General features: G+C 44.2%; 1 protein-coding gene and 1 long non-coding RNA gene across 24 annotated transcripts in view; one reads left to right on the top strand and one right to left on the bottom strand.

The window, feature by feature from the left end:
* LOC135236025 (uncharacterized) overlaps nt 1-3,137 on the bottom strand; it is a 51,282-nt gene extending 48,145 nt beyond the window's left edge. For all 6 annotated transcript variants that reach the window (XR_010324490.1, XR_010324491.1, XR_010324489.1 and 3 more), the window contains exon 1: nt 2,875-3,137. This is a non-coding gene — a long non-coding RNA (uncharacterized LOC135236025). The remainder of the gene's footprint in view (nt 1-2,874) is intronic.
* LOC135236023 (arfaptin-2-like) lies at nt 1,749-19,580 on the top strand. 18 transcript variants are annotated; one of them, XM_064302149.1, is made up of 11 exons: nt 1,749-1,962; nt 3,949-4,056; nt 7,438-7,494; nt 9,291-9,399; nt 10,714-10,779; nt 11,951-12,037; nt 12,512-12,672; nt 12,825-13,046; nt 13,570-13,727; nt 15,919-16,093; nt 18,075-19,580. In XM_064302149.1, exons 2-11 carry the CDS (start codon nt 3,958-3,960, stop codon nt 18,228-18,230), a joined length of 1,290 nt encoding a protein of 429 aa, XP_064158219.1. In that variant the 5' UTR covers nt 1,749-1,962; nt 3,949-3,957; the 3' UTR covers nt 18,231-19,580. The 18 variants fall into 18 exon arrangements, with proteins under 18 accessions (XP_064158219.1, XP_064158220.1, XP_064158224.1 ...); XM_064302150.1 differs by having other exon boundaries at nt 3,946-4,056; XM_064302151.1 differs by having other exon boundaries at nt 1,750-1,962; nt 7,438-7,470.
* Nucleotides 19,581-23,185: the final 3,605 nt, after the last annotated feature.

The raw sequence follows: 23,185 nt of genomic DNA, 5'->3' as shown, positions 1-23,185 counted from the left end.
CAGTGAAGAGTGGGAGGAAGACCATTCATATGCGGCTTTGACGTTTACACTACAGGCGCCTGGTTGAACAGCAGGGATCGATAGAGAGTGAAGAACCGCTGACCCCTAACTGACTGAAGACTCCCATACCCTGACCCCCCCCAAGGAGCTACCGGCCACAGTCAAAACCGGCACGGTCCAGATCTGATCCAAGACCGCGGAGCTCATCCGTGTACCATAGTGTGGTGCCTTATGCGAATAAGCCACCCAGCAGCTGCTACCAATCCATTTCAAATTCACCGATTCCTTCTAGACATGGTAGCCAAAATAATGCGCAATGGAGCCTGCCCAACATTTTTATACATGCTAACACTGTGAGCATGCCAGGATAATTGACACAGGAACCACACCTGTGTGGAAGCATCTGCTTTCAACGGACTTCGTATCCCTCAAGTGCTTCCTTTATTTTGGTGCTTATGTTTTTGTGGCTGTATTGTATGATGCAAATCAGTTATTTTATACGGATTTCCAAATAGTTATTAATAAGCATGGTGGATTACAGGATTAAAATAATTGAAAAAATGCTGCCAAGACATGTACATGAAATATAAAAGGAAAGGGAAAAGGAGCAGTGCAACAAAAGACAAAAAAGAGGAATGAATAACAGAAATGGAAGTCGGCTGCTAACAGACAACTGATCCAGAGTCACCATTCTGTTTGTGCAGTTGCATGTGATCCAGGTATGTTCACAGCCCAATCAATCAATCAAGTACTGAAATGAATGGCTTATCGACCTAAGACCCGGAAATTCACCCGGCAATTCATCTCGGTCTCATTTTTCTTGATCTCAGGAGCAATCTATTCTACTGTGTTGGAACCTACACTACAAGGGACATCCAATAAAATGGAAATATTCCAGAAAATATTTTTTTGTACAGCAACACGTCATCCATGACACTTGTATTCTATGCTAAAAATAATAATTATGAAAATATTTTTTCTCTACCGGGTCTCTGGGGGGGATCTGCTTGAATCCAGTAAGATTACAATCTTCTACATGAATTGAGAGACTGACTGCCCTTTCCCTTGAATTATACTGACACCATCTGACCACAAGAGGACTCAACACTCTACTGCCTCCCGAAGAACTGCAGAGCTACAGAGGGGCAACAGTAACAGTATTAGGGGGACTGGCTCGACTGGCTACAGATCTAATGGAAATCTCGGAACTGGACAATTCTATTGATTGTGTAATTTAGTTTATAATGATGCACTGTACGCTTATACTATGAAACGTATCACTGTAATCACTGCATAACCACATTATTAGCTGGACAAGACACTGTTTGCCGTTTATTTACTTTTTCATCAGGCTTTAAATGTATAATGCACTACAATTCTATCACATATCAGACAAGAACCGATTCACGAACTATGAAGTCCGACAGTCAAAATGATCACTAAACCAAATTTCCACTAAAACGGTTTAATCACCAACAATTCTTTTCCCGGATAGTGACTTAGATTGTTGATTGACGGTCACTAATTTTGCTAGAACATATTATTCCGAAAGAGACAACGTAAACGGAAAAAAAAATGTTTTAAGTTGTTAATACAACTTAATAAATATGAATGAAGCATTTCAGTCATGCGTTCCCTTGAATTTCTGCGGGACGTCACAACTAAAGTGATCAACCTCTACGTTGTGCAATCTATACTCTTTGCTCACGACCATGGGCTCGACTGGATCGGTGTATGTCGTCAGATCCGCTCGACGTTTCCATCTGGAAGGGGGGAGGCGGCACCCGAATTGGTGGCTAGCAGCAGCTAAAGGGAGCTGGGTAGTGGAAAGGAGGACGTTGGCCAGCCATGCAATAAATACTATAACATCACTGCGCTGGTATTTTGTTGAAATAAATCAATTGCGCTGACAAAACATTTTGTAAACTAGCGACAGTGCATGAATACTGGACGCTCTCACAGGTAAGACGGTCATCATTTTAGGCAATACAGTTAGCGGCTAGCTACAGTAGATGTCAGTTGTCAACTAACCGTAGCTGTTTAACCAAGGCATCGGTCTAATCATCTATACATCCTGTACGTGCCACGACGCACCTAAAATATTTTCGTTGCTCGGTAGCTTGCAACTGCATAATTTGACCCCCTGTCGACGTTTGAAAGTGATTTTTAAGCGCAGTGCTAGCCGCGAGTTCTGCACAACGGGATTATGACGTGTGGGCCTTTCGGTCCAGACCGATACAGTTGACTCCGTGATGCCACTTGCAAGCTGGCCCGGTGTGGACAATGCATCCCACCCTCAGTTAACAGAAGGAGATAATGTTGTGGAATACAATTGCTAAACAGACAGTGCTGGATACATGTCTAACTCGGTCGGTAGACTGCAGTCCATCAATCCACAACTGACAAGCTAATATAGCAATCGTGTCTGTCTGCTCACCAACGATTTCTCTAACGCAATCACAGGGAACAGATTATAATGGGCACTTAATGACATTATCGAATTCTAAAAGAATGCTATCCATTCCGTGCTTCGATTGTTAAAAATGACCACAATCTCTTGCATTTGTGTTTATGTCTGTATAGAACTAATAACCTGACATACTGCCTAGGTGATAGCCTTAGGACAAAAGTCGACCGCTAGATTATAATTAGCGTTGCCAAACAGGACACGTGTAATAAAAATCTGATATTAAAGTCAGTGGCTGATGCTGTTTTAGGGGATTCTCCACCAGTGCTGTTTTGGAGACGTTGTGTTGCCAGTAGCTCGCAGGATATGCAGTTGTTACAGCCGCAAATTTAGTTGGAATTCCACCAATTTCATGCCTTATCCACGGCTGCAATATATCTTCTTAATCCCAGTTTTTATGTACTCACCGTTTTAAATGGTTGTGTGTGGTGACACTGTAGCCGACATCGTCCGCGTGCTCTCAATTAAGACTCAACGGGAAAGGAACGCCGGTCACAAATGGTCCCCACAGTTGTTAAGAGGCGTGCATTGGTGCTCTCGCTACCTTCGCCTCTAACCAGTTCAGGAGTTAATCCACCTCGTAGCTTCTTTGGCCACCAAGGTTGTTGTTAACTGGTGTTCTTTAATGTTCACGAAATGCGGTCCTGGGCATCCATTTTCCAACCTTGAATTAGTGTTCACAGCTGACGTTAATCAACTGGTCACACGTCACCTGTCCACACCGGTTCACTAACAAGTGAATGGAGGGCTAAACCTAATACCAAGAAATGATAGTATTTGACAACCGAGTGGATTAAATCGTAGAATTAATACATATTTAGTAACTCATACCACAGACAAAAACATGGGCTAGAGGGAAACCCTCAAATCTTTTGTGCTCTCCCAAACTGAGCAATTTGGTTGTAGTAGCATGGTGGTGCAGTGGGTATCACTGTTGCCACACAGCCAGAAGGTAGTGGGTTTGAATCCTGACCTAGGCCTATTTGTGTGCGTTAGAATAATAATAAAGTAGAAATACAGAAGGCATCTGTACACTCTCAGTCTTGCTTATCAGAAATAAATGGTTTAAGTTCTTAAAACTGGCTAGATTCAAAGTATGCGGAGGTCCGTTCTATTTCTAGTGATAAGAGCTGTGGCATTGCCAGGTGCATTCAGTGCTGACGTTTCACAGAAAGCTAAAGCTGGCATGACCAGGCAATTGCAGCTTACTTTGCTGTTATTTTTCTGTAAAATCTATTTTCGTCCCTAATCTTTTTTTATTTATTAAATTTTTTCCAAATTTGGAACTACCCAGCTGTAATTCATAGGGCGAGTGTTAGCGCCGCAGCGCCCTCTGTTGAAATCGGCGTGTCCTCCTGGGAGGATTTCGTGGCGCGTGGCGCGCATCATGCCGATGCCCTCGCTCGCTCGCTCACTGAAGTCACGATTCGCTGACCACGCCTCTCCCCCAACCCCCCCCCGCCCCCCGCCCCCCCCAGCAGAACCTCGGCATGACGGACAGCATCATGAGCAAGGCGGCCACCATGGAGATCCCCATCAACAGCAACGGGGACACGGGGCCCCTCCCTGAGGACGACAGCCTGGAGCAGGTGAGTCGTGGCCGTCTGGAGAGCGCCCCCCCCTCTCTCATCGCCTTCCTGTGCGATAAAATACTCATGAAAAAAAACACCACACACAGATTTGCAGTACTTTTATTTCTGTTTTTTTTTTTAGTTGCCACTTGAAGTTTTGCCCCTTGCATTTCGGTTACTCTAGCGATTATTAGTGCATTAATAATAGACAGCTGTCAGGCTTAATCGCTGGGAGACGGTTAATATTTTCCTCTGTTATGAATGAATTGCATATCTGATTGGAAACAAAGGCGGACATTGCTTTGCAGAGGCCTTATTTCTTATTAGTTACCCTGTCTCTTGTTTTTTTTGGGGGCAGCTGTTTGATGTGTGACTGTATAGCCACGCCACGTTTTATGCTAATAAAACCACTTTAAATGTTCTCTTTTCTGTTTCATTAGTTGCTGTGGATTTTTTTCAAGATACCCATGAGAGCATTTTGTCTGAGGGCATGTATACTTGCCTGACAAGGAAATGTAGTGGGCTAATTGTCATCCCTGGGAATTGAGACATACGATTTCACTGACAACAGGTGAAGCAGATCTGTTTTTAAACATCCCTTTGAATGTTTTATTAGTGCTGGTGTGGCAGGTTGGTTTATTTACGTATATGTGTATGTGAACATGTAAATCGGTGCATTCACAATTCCACATGGTGTTTCTGGCCTTTCAGTAGTTAGTGTCAGGAACTGTTGGATGTCAGAACCGGTGATACCTGTGTAAGTAATAATTTAAAACATGGTGTGAATATAGTTCTGTTTTACCAGCTTGTTGTATGAAACAGGATTCATGAGGAAGTACACTTGCTGGGCTGTTGGAATTTCATTTTCGATTTAAGTCTCATTGAAGTGAGGTTCAGATTCTTAAAGCAATCGGTTGTTTTTACTTTCTGTAATTTACTGTAGGTGGTGGAAGTTTGATAAGAATTGTTTGTAGACTTTGGCCAAAGGGTTACCTTGTAGAATCAAAGGGGCTGTTCAAATTTGGGATTGAGTTTGGATTCTGAAGGTAAAGTAAGGTCAAACTTCTGATCGTTGAGTGCTGAGATGTTTGAATGTGGAATGGTGGGACGCCTTGGCTCGTACAGTGTGCTATTACTCAAGAAGCATCTTGAAGAAGCACTAGGATTTAATATGTTGTCTCTGGCCACTGCTCTTTAGCGATTCTGGATTACTCTGCTCTTTTTATTTTATGTTCTGATTTACTGTATTTTCATTCGGTGCAAAACATAAATGGGAATGAACCCTCACAGTATTACAAGCAACGCACCATTGAAAAGACAAATGGGGTCTGCTCTCTCCTGTTGGTATTGCAGTTACACGGTACTTATACATACGGAGTCAGGAGTGTGGTTATTTTACTGCCGATCACTGGAGATGGAAGCAGAGTCGGACACGGGCAAGTACAAACCACATTTTTATAGCTAAACACCTTTCCTGATTTTCGGGGGGGGAACTGGTTTGATGGAACATGTTTGGAAGACAGAAGACTGGTTCGTGTTCCTTTTCATTCTGAGAGCACACGTTGTTAGGATAGGGTCACCTGCTCACTCCAAACATAGGCCTGCACATTTTGTTTATATTTTGTTTCTCTGAGTTGGCACGCACTGCGTCATTAACAATGCACAGCAGGGCAGTCCCGCCCTCAGCAGGAAGTTTAAAAGAACATCTGACAGGTAGGGGCAGGGACAGCAGAGTCTAGTGGCAGTTTTATTCATTTTTTTGGTGCTGCATGTTTGTTGAAATTATGAAGTGTCAGTCACTTAATCTAGAGGAGTCCTACAGTCCGGTTGCGTGCGTGATGGCATTTTGACGGGATACCTGCCTGTGGTTTTTGTTAAAATATTGATATTCTGTTTTGATATCACCTGTTTGCTTGGAGGACTCTCTGGGAACACCTTCTCCGTTGGATTGTCAACATTCTCTCACCTCGCCATCGTGTGCATTTTTTATTATGTTTCGCTTGTTTTCTTGCGTCTTTTTCCACCGAAACAAACCTAATACTTAAAAATTGAAAGAAGAAACAGCAGCACTGACCAAGAGGCCCAGAGGCAGCGCTAAAAGCAGCTAATGCTGTGGATCTGGAAAGAAACATTTTCAATCAGACGCCATTTTGTTTTCCCCCTGTGTACGTGCTGAGGGGTGATGGTGGCAGAATTTTTGCATCGCATTGTTTAGAAACCAGTTTAATTAAAACAGTCACAGGGGGATCGTTCTTACATTGGCTTCAGGCTTCAGCACTGCAGAACGGATGCGCGGGTACATATAGGCCTAAGTGCTCAACAGCTAAGCCTGTCAAACCCGCTGCCAAATTTTTTATTTTCTGAAATGGGGTTGAAACTGGGGTTCCTTAATTCAGTTTCATCATGCTCAATTGAAGGTCAAAGCAAAAGCGCTTACAGTATGTACTAGTTCCCTCTTTAACTGGTGGAGTTTGCCTGCAGGTGCTCGCCTTACCTTCCACACAAAGAACCATGAATAGTACAGCATCCCTTAAAGATGGTGTGCACTTTTGTTATCCTCCAGGCTATACCTGCAGGTACTTGCCTTACCTTCCACACACAGGACCGTGAGTGGTACAGCATCCCTTAAAGATGGTGTGCACTTTTGTTAGCATCCTGGCTAGACCTGGGTGTAACTGTGTGAGGTCATTCTCTAGTGCCCTTGAGTTGAGGTCCTGATCCTGAATTACATCAGTATTTGTATGGTGTTTTATGAATGTAAGCTGTGCAAATTGATATGGGTTAGGGAGCCTACTACACTGATAAACAGGGAAACTTACAGTAGCACTTAGCAGTGATCAGGACGCTTGTAACCAAGGGTAACAACATTTTGGCAGCAGCCAGTGGGAGAGCTGCTGTAATAAAAGCAGGAGGCTCTGTTGCACAGTGACGCGGACGCCACCAATTCTCAGGCCAGCCGTTCTGCGCCGTTTTACAAAAAGCCATTTACATGCCGTTTAATTTAAATGCTGTTCCAAAACCTTGCTCTGCGTGTGTTGTGTCATATTCCCTGCCAGAGACCATCCAGCGCAGTAAAAAAAAAAAAACGCTGTGCAAATGCTCTGGAGTATCAGACACTCAGCCTTTTCATTTCGCGGAGAACAAATGTGCGGTTTGTGGGTTTGTGAGGAATAAAAATGTTGGTCATGGTGAATTAAACAGTGCCATCAGGAGTAGATGAATATCGCTGTGCTACGCGAGTTGCCTGCGCGAGGCTAGCTGTGTAAAATATCTGCCGTTTGTTTCTGTGCCGTTTGCCTGTTTTTCCATCCTTTGTAAATTGAGTATGACGCTTTAATTTCTTTTCCTTCAGATTTATGTTTGTCCTTTTTTCTGTTTGTTTCCTCATTTCTTACGCAGGCTGCACAGATACAGTGGAGCTTAGATGAGAAGGTAGGGAACCCCAGATTGACCAGGGTGAGAGAGGGGGTGCGGGGGATCGCCTGAAATTGGGGTGCACTCCATGCATGGGGACTGTCACTAATGCCGTTTCCACATTCAGGATGACTTTCAAATCCCTTCCCCCATCCTCCCCAGACTTTTAAGTTGACATTTTTCCGTTCTTAGCTGAGATCTGGCACATTTTTCTCAGTATATATTAACAGTTTATTCTGCACAACGCTTTGAATAAACTGTTACGGTCTGTTTAGCTACCTGTGCCAAATCGCTACATTTTTAAAGCATATAATGTTTTAGTGTTTATAGTGACCAGCAGAAAATGTCAAATAAAAGTATTTGAAAAGCATCCTGGCGAAAGAGCCTAATAATTAAACCAGTATCTTTAACCCTTTTGCTATAGGCTCACACAACCTTTTTGTTTGCTCTCTGTTGTTTCTAATATGAAATATGAAAATCATATTGGGTTTTTCTATGTCAGCATTGTTTTGTCTGTCTTTTACTTAACCCATATTTTTTCCATTGGCTGAAAGGTGAAACTCCAGTAAATTAATTTTGTGCAGAGCAGACGTTTGTGAATGTGTGATCATTCAGGTGGTGTGCACACGCATAACAACACATACCTTAGCTAGGTACATGCTTGTTGTATACAGACATACATATATAAACTACCTCATAGACTATGCTGCTACAGCTGAACCTTGTGGTTTTAACACCCCTCACGTGTGTAATAATGTGTGTGTAATTGTCTTTATCGTTGTAAAAGACGAAGTAACTACTGCGTTATTAGCATCAATGTGTTTTACCTCACTGTGAGTGTAGATGGGTATCTGAACACAAATGCACAACACCACAGAGGAAATGATGCTCAACACAAATATTTACATCCCTCGATGTTGTTTGTAATCTCACTACGTATCCCGAATTTATCATAACACTTCATCAGCATGGTAGATTACCTTTTAGTGGGCTTGCCATAAAATAGCTGGAAGTCTTTTAAAAAATATACAGGCTATTAATTTTACGGAAAAATTCACCGGATACGCTGTATCCATATTCTCCTTTGAAACTGTCCGGAAGCATTTACATAAATTTGTATTCTTTGGTCATGCTTTAAATAATGTGTCATGGTTGTATAAACATTCTCTTGTTACTTTTGCCAGAGGTCCTGTTATATGTTTTTGGTCTTTTCTGTTCACTGATAAAGAGACTCATCAATGGCACATTGCTAGATTTGTAGTCCCTTATTTTTCCTTAACTCATGTTTGATTCATTTACAAAAAACTTTTCTTCTTTTTTTTTTTTTACACTGAGTGCGATGGAGTGTCTTGATTACTTGAATAGAAGTTCCAGTGAAAGTCAGTTCTTTATTCCGTCTCTGTGGTACTCGCTGTGGGGCACCTGTCACTACTCAAAATCCCATGCAGAGCTTTCTTAGGGGCACAAGCATTTGGATGCAAATCAGGCTGCTGATGTCTTCAAAAACATCACTTGAAATGAAATGGCCATATAAAAGTCCCAAAATGTGTTTTTTTTCTCTCTCTCTCTCTCGCTCTCTCTCTCTCTTTCGAAGGAATGATGCTAATCGGACGCTTGAATCTCTAATTATCGAAACAAAGGAATAAACGGATTTAAATATAGTCGCTGCATCTTGCATTGGACTAATTAACGTGGGGTTTTATTGTGAGGAGTTTGAAGCACCCTCAGGGAGAGACTGAATGAGTGCTCTTTCTCTCTCGTCTCTGCTCTCTCTCTCTCTTTCTCTCTCTCTCTCATTGTACACCGTTTTGTAATTGGCTCACCGCCCATCGCCACAGGACCTCCAGCAGGTGATGGTGTCCGGACCGAACCTCAATGAGACCAGCATCGTTTCCGGGGGATACGGAGGCACGGCCGAGGGCATTATTCCCACCAGCTCCATCAAAGGTACCCCCCCACCCCCCCACTACCCAACCCCCTGCCCCCCCCCACTTCCCCTGCTTACAGAATCACAGCCCCTCCAGATCGCCAACCAAACAAAAATCCACTTTACACATCAAGGTTCCTGCTTTGTCGAACAAGGGCTTGCGCATTTTGGAGAGGGTGGGAAGGGGGGATTGAAGCTGGTTTGAACTGACTGAAGCGTTTGTGCCAATAGGTCTTTGTGCCAGTTATTATATATCAGTTTTAAGGGTTTTCCAGGTCCTGAAAGGTCACAGAACAAGGGGAGCGAGAGGATGAGCAATTTCACGGTATTAGTGCTCTGTCTGCGTGGCTTTGTGGAGCATCCGGTCTGGGCTGTGGGTACAACACATGCTATTGTACCAAAGGTGGCCCCTTCCGTAGGAAGTCATCAGTGGAGGCTTTGCATAATTTTCTGGTCCACTACTTCAACTGTTCTTCTTTGTTTTGCCCAAGATCAAGCTTGTTGTTCTGGAGCTTCAAACTTCCTGTAGGTCTGAGAGGTTCATTTTGTGGAAATTGTATCCAGTGCACTGTGGGGATGGAAAATGACAATTTCACTAAAGTGGACTGTGTGGTTCCTTACCTTACCGTGCTGTATATTGCAAGACTTGCTTCACAAAGGGAAAATCTCATTTTCTTTCTCCAGTGTTTTTATTCTCTTAGCATCTACGTGTCACTTCCTCTCTTAAATACATGGCCAGCGAATGGGTACTTTATTAAGTTAAGTCAGTTCTCTGGAACCCAACAGCAGATTTTTGTGTGATTAGGGTCAGTTTTTAGATACAAGCAATATCTAAAAATAAAAATAACATGATTTTCCAACTGTAATTTTCTTGGTAAGGAATGAAATGCATTCAGGGGTTTGTACGGGTGGTAGTTGGCAAGCAAACCTGCTTTCTTTATTAGAAAGTTATTAAAACAAATTAAAAACTTTTCAGTATGGGTACCTATTGTAGTTAAGGAAAGGAATAACATATTCTATTGTACATTTACAAACTAGGTCTCAAACTAATGAACCTTTTGTTCCTATTTTCAGCAGACTCTGAACCTTCCACACAACAGTGCTTCTCTAATCTTTTAATTACCCCCAGGAGCACCTGTCCCATCCTCTCTTGCCCTTCGCGCTGAGGGCTAATGGAAGCTTGGTGCTTTCCTCAGGTGTCGTGTGGGGACAGTGATGTAGAGACGGGACTGTCAGGCTTTCCCGTGCAGGTCCTGCTCAGCCGTGGCTTTGGACCGAAACTGATGAAGCGCTCTCTCCCTGTCCTGACAAACCCCCCCCCCCCCTCTCCCCAGGGCCCGCAATCCGCTTCAACCCCGCCTATCTGGACCGAAGGCCCAGGGGCCCTGCTGTCGGACAAGGTGTCTGTACCCCGCTCCCAGCTGAATAATTTACTCTTCTTTTTTCTCCGCTCCCCCCACCCCCCACGCCCCCCCGGTCCCCAATTCTTCTTTTCCCTCCTGTCTCACAGAGCCGGAGCTGTGCTTGTGAATTTGGGTCTTGGCTTTTTTTTTTTTCTTTTTTTTTTTTTCAGGGGATGGGACACGTTTGCCTGAAACCGATCCTGCAAGCGTTGCTTCCTGTACTTTTAACCCCTTTCCAGAATGAAACGCTGCTCGGTTCTGTTCTGCAGTCTGTGAATACGGTGGAATGAGATGACTGTTTGTGTTTCATGCATGTGAGTGTAATTCAGGCTTAACCATTAAATAAAAATGTAAAAAAAAAAAAGTAATAGGCCATCGAGGCTGTTTTTACTGTGTTTGTGTTTCTTTTGTCTTTTTTTTTTTCCTTTGCATCACCTTCACTGTTCATAACGGAGTGCATGTTGCTTTTTGGAGCAGTAACGGCTGTTGATTTTTTTACTAAAATTTGAAACGTCACAAAATATGGCACCATTTATCCCCATTTCCTTCTTCATGTTGTTAAATTCCTGTCATGAGCACTAATTCTAATTATTAATATTATTATATTAATATGTTTGTGTCACCTCTTTCCATATATAACCCTCTGACCTCAATGTACTGTCCCTGTCAGGACACCTCTGTCTGCACCCTCTCCTCATTCCCCAGTCCTCAACCTTTCACCCCTGTGTGTACCTCCACCCCTTCACTCCATCCCTCCACCCCTGTTGGTCACCTCCCTCTCCCCCCATCGCCTCCATCGCATAATATAATCATCAACATCAATCATGCCGAAAACCCCTCAACCTTAGTTTAACCCTTTAAGGCGTAAGATCACAAATCTGTGTTCTTAACTGAACATTCTACTACTGATGTCACAGGCACTACTGTTAATTGAAAGCAATAAAGTTCTAGAATATTGAAATATTGGAATTGGACTTGGAATATTGAAAAAAACATTCCAAAAAAATCTACCCTTCAGTGGGTTAAATTACAATGCAGTACCCCCCCCGCAGTTCCTCCAACCATCCTCCACCCCCAACCCCACTCACCCACGAGCAGCCACAGCGAACAGCAACCATAACCATTCCCCGTACCGACCGTTCTCCATCCTTGTCCATGCCCATTCCAGACCTGCGCATGAAGTCCAGGGGGTTTAGCATTCCTCCCAGCCAGTCCGCAGCCAGTCGGATAACCGGCCAATCAAAGGACACCAGAGGTATCATTCGGCCCACTATCCCCGCCCCATCACTCATTGCCATCTGTGTCGTTTCTTTGCACCTTGTTGCACAGGGTAGTTTATTGAATGAAGAGCTTAATAGGGTGACACCCAAGGGTTCCCTACAGCACCCTGCCAGCGTGTGCACCGTACACACTGGTCAGGAATCACTGCTTAGAGTTTGTGTTCACAAGGCAGGTTGAATCCATGGCAACGTTCATTTTGAAATCGGAACACAGAATGCAATGTAATGTTCTAATTTAACAGCAGCAGAAGATAAAACAGGATAGAAACACTTGGTGACACACAAGTTTGCAGAAGCTGGAAGCTGCTGTGTAACAAAACCCAAATTAAAGGACGCAGACACAGTTGTTACTCTTTTAAGGCACCCGTGGTCTCCTTTAGTTTTGTCAATGGATTAATTTATCGACTGATCGTGTACAGTATGTATAATTTATTGTGTTCTTTCCTCAGAGAGTGCACACAGACCCACATCTCCCCTCTCCCCCTCTCACCCAGGGGCTAACATGCATCACAGCAGCAGCAGCCAATCGCTGACGGCGGAGGAGGTCTCCCGTGGCGTTGCTGTGGAGAAGTTCGACATCATGAAGAAGTGGAGCATCAACACCTACAAGGTAACGACGACATCCTGACCCAACGTTCAGGCAGTTCCTACAAGGACCGGCCTCTCTTTATAAATCATTTCAAGCTGACTGCGCACAACCGTGGTAGCCCCTCAGAGCAGTGACCCCCTGTCCCCCCCGTCCCCCCCGTCCCCCCTCCGCAGTGCACGAAGCAGATGATCTCGGAGCGTTTTGGGCGGGGCTCGCGGACGGTGGACCTGGAGCTGGAGGCACAGATCGAGGTGCTGCGGGACACCAAGTTGAAGTACGAGAACATCCTGCGGCTGGCCCGGGCGCTCACCAACCACTTCTACAACATGGTGCAGACCCAGCATGCACTGGGGGACACCTTCGCCGACCTCAGCCAGAAGTCGCCAGAGCTGCAGGTACAGTGTCCTGTAGAGCCGTTGTGACCAGCCCTGTTCCTGCAGATCTGCCGTCCTGTAGGCTTTCACTCCAACTCTAAAAAAAGCACACCTCATTCAACAGCTAGAGCAGGGCTGCCCAACCCTGTTCCTGCAGATCTGCCGTCCTGTAGGCTTTAACTCCAACCCTAAAAAAGCACACCTCATTCAACAGCTAGAGCAGGGCTGCCCCAACCCTGTTCCTGCAGATCTACCATCCTGTAGGTCTTCATCTGGCACACCTGATTCTGCTAAATAGCAGCTTGTCAACATCTCTAGGTGTTGAATGAGGTGTGCTTTTTTAGGGTTGGAGTGAAAACCTACAGGACAGTAGATCTCCAGGAACAGGATCTCCAGACCACTGCTCTAAAGAGTTCTGCTATGCGCATAGAATCTACAACTTTTTCCAGTCTGCAGGATTTTAAAAAATGATTGAATACATTCTTGACTGAAAACACATATGGCCTTCTCATTGGGTTGTGTGCCGTGTGTGTGTGACTGGCAGGACGAGTTTGGGTACAACGCAGAGACGCAGAAGCTTTTGTGTAAGAACGGGGAGACCTTGCTGGGCGCCATCAACTTCTTTGTTTCCGGTATCAACACGCTGGTCAACAAGACCATGGAGGACACGCTGATGACCATCAAGATGTACGAGAACGCAAGGTAAATGTACTCAAACCCTTGACAGGAGTATGCTCAGTTGCCTGTTCATTTCTGTAGAAATCCCTGATAAACTCCTTGGAACTGACAAAGTAAGCTGTTCGACTAACCAGTAGAGAAGCTCCCAGTTACAGCTTTACATTTTAAACTTTTTTTTACTGTTTTTGAATGTAGTAAAGGTGCAAATGTGAATAGATCGCCGTCTTCACTTGAACACTAGACATGTCTGTGAGGAATAATCTGAAAAGAAAGTCTGAATGTATTTTCAGAAGAAAACGAAGCTGATTTTTATTGCGCTTCCTGTGCCATCCGTCTCCGTCGGGAGCGCCCGGGCGCGAGTCTTACCGCAGACGCCGGCGCGGGTTCCACGAAGGCCTCGGGGACGCCGGTAATGGAGGTCTGATTGTGTTTGGCTGATCGGCTATTTGTTATAACTGAGCGAGAGGAGTCCCCCCGTACTGCTTTATGGAGCGTTGTCTTCCATCGATCCGCCCCGGGGGTCTGTAACGCGGCAGGCTTGCAGACAGGAGGGCAGCCCGCGTTCTCTGGTGCTCGAGCAAACGCGGGTTCAGGGTGAGAATATGAGTTTCCTCCATCATCTTCAGCTGCTGCGGCTTTATGATGCGATGGCCGGGCAGTAAACTGTGCTCTGGGGTGAGCTTGTGTGCAGCACCGCGTCCACTGTGGAGACTGTGCGGATGCACGCTGGCTGTTTGAAGAACGTAAATACAGTGTGCAGTGTATTCTAATCCGCGGAGGGAGACACTTAATATCGAGCCATTTGTTTGCAGTTCAACCCAGTTTTTAACCCTTTGAAGAGTATGTTTTTTGGAATGTTTTTTCAAAGTTCTGAGTCGGTGTTCCAGAACTCCATCGCTTTCAGTTACCAGAGGCGATTGTGACATCAGCATTAGAATTTTCAGTTAAGAACATTCCAATTATGTATTTGCGATCTTGCACATTAAAATGGTTAATACACTCTTTTGTGTTATTCAGAAGACTACTCTAGTAATAGCACTGGTTGACTTTGCTTTTGTTTCGATGGAGGCTTCCATTAGCTAGCAGAATTCCCATATCTGTCACATATCCCCAGGTGGATTTCCTGTGATTAAATGTTTACTGACATCACACTGATCCCAGCTGTACTGCAGTCACATTGTTAATTAAGACTGAGGAGCAAAGATGACACAAAGCAGCGTCTGTGTGTACACAGAGTGCCTGTAGGTAATCGTGAGGTGGGTTTTGGACCGATCCTGGGTGAAGCTGTTCCACTGTCTTTAATTCAGGAAGTGCATCCAGAGCACCACCATTCATGGGGTCTGTTTCCCTCTGTACCTTTTTACTATGAGCTAAAATTACTGTCTCGTTTAAGGATTCAGTAAATCAGCCCAGTTCCATTCTTCTGTTGTGTGTATTTATGCTGATTAGCAGTCTACACATTCCTGTGTGTTCAACGGATTAAATGAGCGCACGGTAAGACATCGTTGCCATGGTTATGTGCTGATATGTTCGGTACGCTTCAGGTGAGGGAGGTGGCATTAGGCGTCTCTCTTAGGCCTCTGTCCTCCTTTCATTCAGCCGTCTTCATCGGAACAGAAGAGGTCTACGTGGTTTTGAACGGCGCTCTGTCAATATGGTAAATGGACTGCATTTATATAGCGCTTTTATCCAAAGCGCTTTACAATTGATGCCTCTCATTCGCCAGAGCAGTTAGGGGTTAGGGGTTAGGTGTCTTGCTCAAGGACACTTCGACATGCCCAGGGCGGGGTTTGAACCGGCACCCTCGACTGCCAGCATCGGTCTTACCTCCTGAGCTATGTCGCCCCCATTGAACAGCAGGTTGGCTCAACTCCGTTTCGGTTGAGAGCGCTCGGGAAATGAACGGGAATTGGGATGACGGCGCCTGGGTGTATGTCTGCGGAGGTTCTCTGGGTGTGCGTGCTCTCTGGTTAGCGGTCCTGAACGCCCCGCTGTTTCGCGTGCTCTCTGGTTAGCGGTCCTGAACGCCCCGCTGTTTCGCGTGCTCTCTGGTTAGCGGTCCTGAACGCCCCGCTGTTTCGCGGCTCTCTGGTTAGCGGTCCTGAACGCCCCGCTGTTTCGCGGCTCTCTGGTTAGCGGTCCTGAACGCCCGGCTGTTTCGCGGCTCTCTGGTTAGCGGTCCTGAACGCCCCGCTGTTTTGGCGGCTCTCCGCAGGCTGGAGTTCGACGCGTACCGCGCGGACCTGGAGGAGCTGAACACGGGCCCGCGGGACGCCGCCACGCTGGCGCGCATCGACACGGCGCAGCAGCAGTACCAGATCCACAAGGACAAGTACGAGAGGCTGCGCAGCGACGTCACCATCAAGCTCAAGTTCCTGGACGAGAACAAGGTGCAGCCCGCTGGCCCCTCCCCCGATTTCCCCCCCTGCTGGCCCCTCCCCCTGTGACACCACCCTCTTGCCCCTCCTCCCCCACAGGCCCCTCCCCTCGATTCCCCCCTCACAGGCCCCTCCCCCCCCTCACTCAGAAAATGGCTGGACATCTGTAGTTCTCTGTAAGAAGCGTTATACAAATAAAATTGAATTGAATTGAATTGCACTATTGCTGCTGCTGTGCATCCTAGCATCCAGCACCATTGGCTCATATAGCCGTAGATAAAGTACATGTATTGCTTTCAGTCGCGGATAAAAATTCAGTTTCTCTTAAGTGAAGTCCTTCTACAGTCAGCAATTAGGTTTATAGTGGAGTGACAAGTCTAATAATAGGCTTATTTAAAAGCAAAAAAAGTCATTAAGGCAATAAATGTTGCAATTATGTAGTATTAAGTAATAAAACTAATAAAATAACTTAGTGTTTGGTAATAAAACTTTGCAGATTACTTTAATAGTTCAGAATAAGCTACTCAGATGCACAGCACTGAGAGAACACTTAAAGTAATTGACCAATAAAATTGCTAATTTGGGCTCGTCTTAATTCAGTGATACAATCTCTTAGAAGACATGATAATTAAAGCTCTTGCTTTTAAATACTGAGGCGGTTACGCACAGATGGAGCCTTTAGAATGTGCTGCCGGCATGCAGTCTAGCAATTTCCTCGATTAACATATGAATCTGCCATTCCCGATTCATCCTGTTCAAACAGCTACTTTTCTGGAACTTTGTTTCTAGTCATGTCCATGTTGTGCCACCAGGGGGCGCGCACATGGCACAAGCGCTGTTACCTGCTAGTTTGTTTGTAATTGTATAAACACAGTTCATTACTTTCCTCAGGTTGTATGGAAACGCACAAACCTCTCTGAAAGCCATCTTTAAGCTGTGAATCTGTCATTTCTGTTTTTTGGGCTTGGGTGTGGATCCTCTCACTGGGACAAATACTTTTTGAAACATATGGGTAGCGCGTGAAACATGCTTTTCCTACTCCTTAGCAATATATAACCGGTGGTTAATAATGGTGGATAGAGGACATTTCCCCTGCAAGGTATGATGAAACATGATGATTGTGCAGTCTGTGGACCAGGCTTGACAACACAATTTATTTTTGAAAATAGAAGCCTTCAGATCATGACAGTCACCCATAATAATTTCATAGCGCTCTGTTGCGACAGTTTCGCTGGTGTTCAGAATAAGGGGTATAGATGACTGTGAGGAATATAGCCCTTGATTGACCCCTAGTGGCCATATCGAGGCTTGTATCATCCTAAAAAATATACGGGAAAGAGAAAAAATGAAAAAAAAAGTTTTTATTTTGTTTATAATTGCGTATGATTTAGCATTTATAAATGGAAATTTGTTACCAATTTCTGTGAATGAAACTTTGCCTTGTTTTCTACTTAAACTAATATTTTTATACTATAGTTTAGTCGGTGATAAATATCACATTGATGTTGGATATTCCTAATGAGAATTTGTTATAGAAGAGAAAACTGAAGTTTAGTGTTCAACGGGTGAATACAGCTTTGGTTAATGTGAATGTTTTTATACATTCACATTATACAGATTATACAGGACTGAATTTAGACTCGTTACATCAGGGGTGTCCAACCTTATCCAGGAAGGGCCGGTGTGGGTGTAGGTTTTTATTTTAGCCCAGTGCTACGACACCTGATTCTGCTTCATTGAAGACCATGATTCGTCAATTAGTTCAATCAGGTGTCGTAGTGCTGGGCTACAACTGAAAATCTGCACCCACACCGGCCCTTTTCGAATAAGCCAGGACACCCCTGCATGACATATTCAGCCTGTGGGATGGGTACTTATCAGTGCTGAGGCATGACATAATAATAAACTTTATTTATTCATCGTCATTGTATAATAATAAAATGTATTTTTTATTCACTGTCATTGCCCGTTCTTCCTGTGTTGTGAACCGCAGGTGAAGGTGATGCACAAGCAGCTCCTGCTCTTCCACAACGCCATCTCGGCCTACTTCGCCGGCAACCAGCAGCAGCTGGAGCAGACGCTCAAGCAGTTCAACGTCAAGCTGAGGCCGCCGGGCTCGGACAAGCCGTCCTGGCTGGAGGAGCAGTGATGGGTGGGGGGGGGGTCTGACGGACCGGACGGGCACACGGAGCGGAGGTGGGACGGAAAGGACGCGCGCACACGTGGACGTACGAGTGAACGCAGGACAGAACAGCGGATAGCGGCAGTGACGGGGGGGGAGGGGGGAGGTGGGGGAGGCCAACGGCGAGGAAATACGCAAACCGCAGGGAACGAGGCTCGCCGTTCCGTTCCTTCTCTCTCCCCCTTTTCTCTGCCTCCCTTCTCCTTTTCCCTTCTCTGGGATCTCTCCATCTTTGTGTTTAGAGCTCACACTCCATCCATCCTCGCCAGTGATGAAAGGTTTTTTTTTTTTTTTTTTTGAGGGTGGCTCCCCAACATTATAGCTCATGAAACGTGGACAATAACAGAAGCTTCAGCTTCACCTCCTGTGGGCGTCTTTTTTGGTAAAACTCTGGACTTTTCTGCTGATTCTATCACAGGAGCCCTTTTCACGGAGTCCAGAAGGTCAGCAGCTCCCGTGTCCCAGAGTCAATTTCCCTCCCGTTGCGTCTGGGAGCGAGGCAGTGAGCGGCCATCTTACGTGTTCCTCCCAAGTTTACCGCTGCTTGTGCTTCTGAAGAAGGGCAAAATTAATGCAAATGGAGGCGTGACATCACTGGTGAAAAATCACTGATTCTGAATGTGGCAGCTGCATGAGAAATGACAGGAAGTGGAAACATTGGACTTCATTGAAGTGGCGTTAGAAATGCAGGACATTAGACATTTTTTTCTCCATTAAATGTTTTTTTTTAAAATCCACAGATGATAATATAATCTATATTGTATGTTTGTTTTTTTTTTGTTTGTTTTTCACTTGATGGTTATCTGGACCAGGAAGGGAATGTGTGTGTTCCCTTGTGTATATTTTGCCCAATCACACTGTCATATTTGGATAAATACAAATATAAACGAAACTAGTCCCCAACCATAAATTGTGTAATATATTTTTAATACATGAAGCCTTAGACCCAGAAGGATTCAGAGGTATTTAAGCTGAGTAGCAGTATTAGATGGAATTATTTTGATTGTAGAAAAACTAAGCACTCACTGTATGCAGCATAAAGTACTCCATAGACATTACACATATATCACATAACATTGCATACAGTACATACAGGCATACAGTAAGGTTATTTATAGGCATTGTGAGATAAAGCCAATGCCTGTCTAATATAACATAAAATAAGTTGTTAAAATGAAAATGGTAAAATGGTATGTAAAAATGTATGGGGAAAATGGTATAGAAAGAATTTTTAAAAGTATATGTAACGTAGAGTAATTTACTGGGAGAAGTCGAAATAATCATGATGAAATTAAATCCACGTTATTTGGAAAGCGATTTCACCAGGCGGCTGGAACATGTTACTTCTAACCTTCATTGAGTAATGTAATTCTCATACGTTGTGCTCTTACGTTAATAACACACTGAGATTGATTTATTCTACACCGCATGGGGGGGAAAGACACCAGTCTAGCCAAAAGCTTTTAAAAAGCTGAATGGCACATTTGAGTCCCCTCATGTATAAATCAGAGATTAATTCCCCTCCTCTCTGTCCTTCTTTCTATTTCTAAGCGTTGTTTGGATTCAGAGAGCTTAACCTTTAGGTGACCTCTATACAGTATATGGTAAAGTAGGAAGTCCTAGACCTCAGGGGGGTTGGATCGTAGAGAATTCAGTCATCCTATTGGTTGATAGCCATCCTGTCACTCCACCTCATGCTCTCCAGGGCCTGAAATGCACTGGCAACCCCTGTCCTCTGCACTTGGTTGAGTTCAGCTGAGTGATAATAAATGATTCCTACATGTATTTCCTGATCCCAGTAAGCTGTTCCCGGAAACTTGGTTTAACCACAGGCTCATAAAGTCTAATAAATGCAGAATCGGACAGGTGCTAAATAAGCCGTGTACATAAAACAGCAGCGCTGAGCTCAGTACTCAGAGGGAACAGTGATAAATAAAAAGTCAGAGGACAAGGTCTACATTTCCATCAGGATAACAAATCGCTTGTTATTCATATGAGAAATGTCTTATCTTAATGGATGATCAGTCGACTCATTCAAAACTTAAAGAGAGGTCTTTGAAATATAACATAGAAGCTTTACAGGCACAAGACGTGATTGAATTTGTGCGGAAAAGACAAATAGATTGATTGATGGAACATTAAGATCATTCAAAGATTATTATTTTTTTGCCTTTTTGCACAGAGGGAGGTGAGAAGCTTCTGTCTTTTTCAAAAGTGACTGATATGTGTTATGTGATTTAGTTTGTGTGATATTCAGTCTCGCTGTTTCCTGTCTTATGTCTGTTATCACTCTATTTAACATATAGTAACTGGCATGCCTTGGAAGGTCTTGTCTTGTTATCTAGCAAAATATCCGAGCTCTGAACAACAGCTTTGCCACAGTGTAACTAACTGTAATGTTTCACCCTTGATGAATATGTACGTTAGCATTCTGGTTATGTCCGCTGATTATGTTTTCACTGTCCCAACCGTGGTTTGAGAAGGTGCCTATTTCTGAAAAGGCTTTTTGACTACGTCTCAACTTCCATATGGAATGCTAAACGAAAAACGACTTGTTTTCGCCAACGTCACGCAGCGCAGCGACCATCAAAACCGGATCGTCCGCAACTAGTTACAGTAGGACACTAGGAACCCCTTTGGCTGCTCTTGTTTGCGGAACCTAAAGCTCGCACGTTAACGATTTTTCCGGCTCGGTGTCTTGCCGCTTGATTGAGCTACAGATGCCAACCAGAACCAGAGACACGGACTCTTCCCTTTCAGACACACGGCTTGTCCTGTTTTAACCTGTGCATTTCACTCCGGATATGCCTCTTAAGTGACGAGGTTGTTTTTATTTTGAACAATCGCCGTGGGCAATCTTATACACATGTCCCTTGTTATTCAGCTCTTGATTGGATGATGAAGTATTTCACCTGGATGGTGCATAATCATACGGAATATGCTTTTATGCTAATTCTGGTCTTTCCTGTGTACTGTAGAACAGTGGATCTTAACCTTGGTCCTGGGGACCCACGGTGTATGCTGGTTTTTGTCAAAGCCTCTCTTGGTCAGTTAAGGTTGTTGAAAGTGTGTTTCATTTCTACCATATTTACGTGGTTAAACTTATTTTAACACAATGCAGGTTTGACTTGTTGCCACTTGCTGTCAGTAAACTCCATTTGTTTTACACAGATGCCTTTAGGTTTCCGCAATCTTAGCAAATAGCACCCAACTGATTTCACTTGTCAGTTTATAATTGAATCAATAAAAAATGTAACAATTCAAATGATCTGCGATACAGCACAGTAAATTAAGTCATAAATTGGTCTAACTTATTGAAATTCCTGGGATGTCGGTATTGGACATTTATTTTTAGGGCATACAGTACTTAGCTATTTCTGGCAGAAAGTGTTTTGTTTTTTTTGAGAGGGTAAATCATCCATCAATAGACTGTAAACGTGTCTAATTAAGAACAATTAGCAGCTCATTGCAGTACAGAGCTTGCTGTTGTTATGGTTGGAACAAAACCAGCCTGCAAAGTGGGTCCCCAGGGTTGGAGGTGAGAAACGCTGCATTAGGAGATTCCTTTGGACCATGATGGGAAGGAAGTCTCTTAATGTGTCACGTTTCTCTGTTGTCCTTGCCATACAGACCTTATACTTTCCTTTGTAGGCGTTGAGCAAACGCTCTTATCCAAAGCAACTTTACACAGCTAAACTCTTTTACGTACAGTCCGCTCATACAGCTGGGAATTTACTGAAGCAGTTCAGGTGTGGTGCCTTGCTAAGCGGTGGTACGACAGAATCACCCGTCCTAGGAACCGAAGACACAATTTTGGGGTTGCAAGCCGAGTTCCCAAAACCGTAAGGCTACGCTGCAGCCCCAGAGCTCTCGTGCAAAAACATGCGCACTTAAAACACATTGAACTCCAAGCTAAATCTACCACACGTAGACACACAAGTCTGTTTGTGCTAACGGAACCGCCGTCATATTGGTGATGTTTGCCGAAGGCTTTGGTGTGAAAGATGTTTGCTAACTTGTGCGCCGTTCAACTGTCAGACGTATCGTCTCTTGCTGATTTTTAGCGAAGCCAACTCTCCTAAAAAAAAAAAAAAAAGATTTATTGAAAAAGTGCTTCCCTGTACAGTGGTCTGCAGTGGGGCGACTGTGCTGTGGTCTAACTTTCTTCTGCTAACAGCATTAGCAGCTGCACAGCTCAGTGCAGTTCATTACAGAAATAAAATAAAATCCACGAATCAAACATTGGGAAGGAAGGAAGCTATGCTTAATTATACAGTCAATTCTTTCATAAAACGACTGAGTGACACGTCTAAATTTTACTCAAACCGCTGCCCCTCCTTTCCTAGTGAATATACAGCATGTGAAAGGCCTCTGTGACGCAAAACAAAGTGCTATCGTCTGTTCACATGCAGTCTGGAAACTGGAATTTTTAGACTTCCATTGCATTGCATGATGGGCTACGTGGGTGTGCATACTAGGTCCTGCACAGAGTGGCTATGGAAAGGCAAACCAGGCTAGGAAAAAAAAAAATGAAACGGTCTGTGAAATTTAGTTTATTTGAAGCTTCTAACAGTAGAGGTCACCTGGTTCCGGATGGTTTGGACTTGAGGAGGACAGACTTTATTACAGATAGAAGTCGTATGCCCTTTGACTGAGGGCAATGAAAAGAAAAATGTGTCGGTAAGATTTATGCAACCCAGTCCTTATGAGAGTGGCTCAACTTGAAAGACGAGGGAGATCTGAATAGGATTTTTTTCTTCTTCTGTGAGTGGGTGTATCCCAGGTTATCTGTTACAGACACTCTGCTATCTGATCAGTGGTTGATCCCATTGTAATTATAGATTGAGTCAATTGGTTCTACTCTTCAAAATCTAACTGAATCAGGTTTGTTTTTTTGCACCATTTATTTCTGTGGTAGGCCT

Source organism: Anguilla rostrata, chromosome 12, assembly GCF_018555375.3.
Source record: "Anguilla rostrata isolate EN2019 chromosome 12, ASM1855537v3, whole genome shotgun sequence".
In the NCBI taxonomy this organism is placed as follows: Eukaryota; Metazoa; Chordata; class Actinopteri; order Anguilliformes; family Anguillidae; genus Anguilla; species Anguilla rostrata.
The sequence above is the reverse complement of the archived record's forward strand: the minus strand, read 5'-3'. Positions and strand labels throughout refer to the sequence as shown.

What these genes read in the sequence shown, in the direction of transcription:
- LOC135236023 (XM_064302149.1), top strand. Translation starts at nt 3,958, where the DNA reads ATGACGGACAGCATCATGAGCAAGGCGGCCACCATGGAGATCCCCATC. An exon ending in GGAACCCCAGATTGACCAGG is followed by an intron (nt 7,495 to 9,290) that starts GTGAGAGAGGGG and finishes CCATCGCCACAG; the next exon opens with GACCTCCAGCAGGTGATGGT. An exon ending in AAGATGTACGAGAACGCAAG is followed by an intron (nt 13,728 to 15,918) that starts GTAAATGTACTC and finishes GGCTCTCCGCAG; the next exon opens with GCTGGAGTTCGACGCGTACC.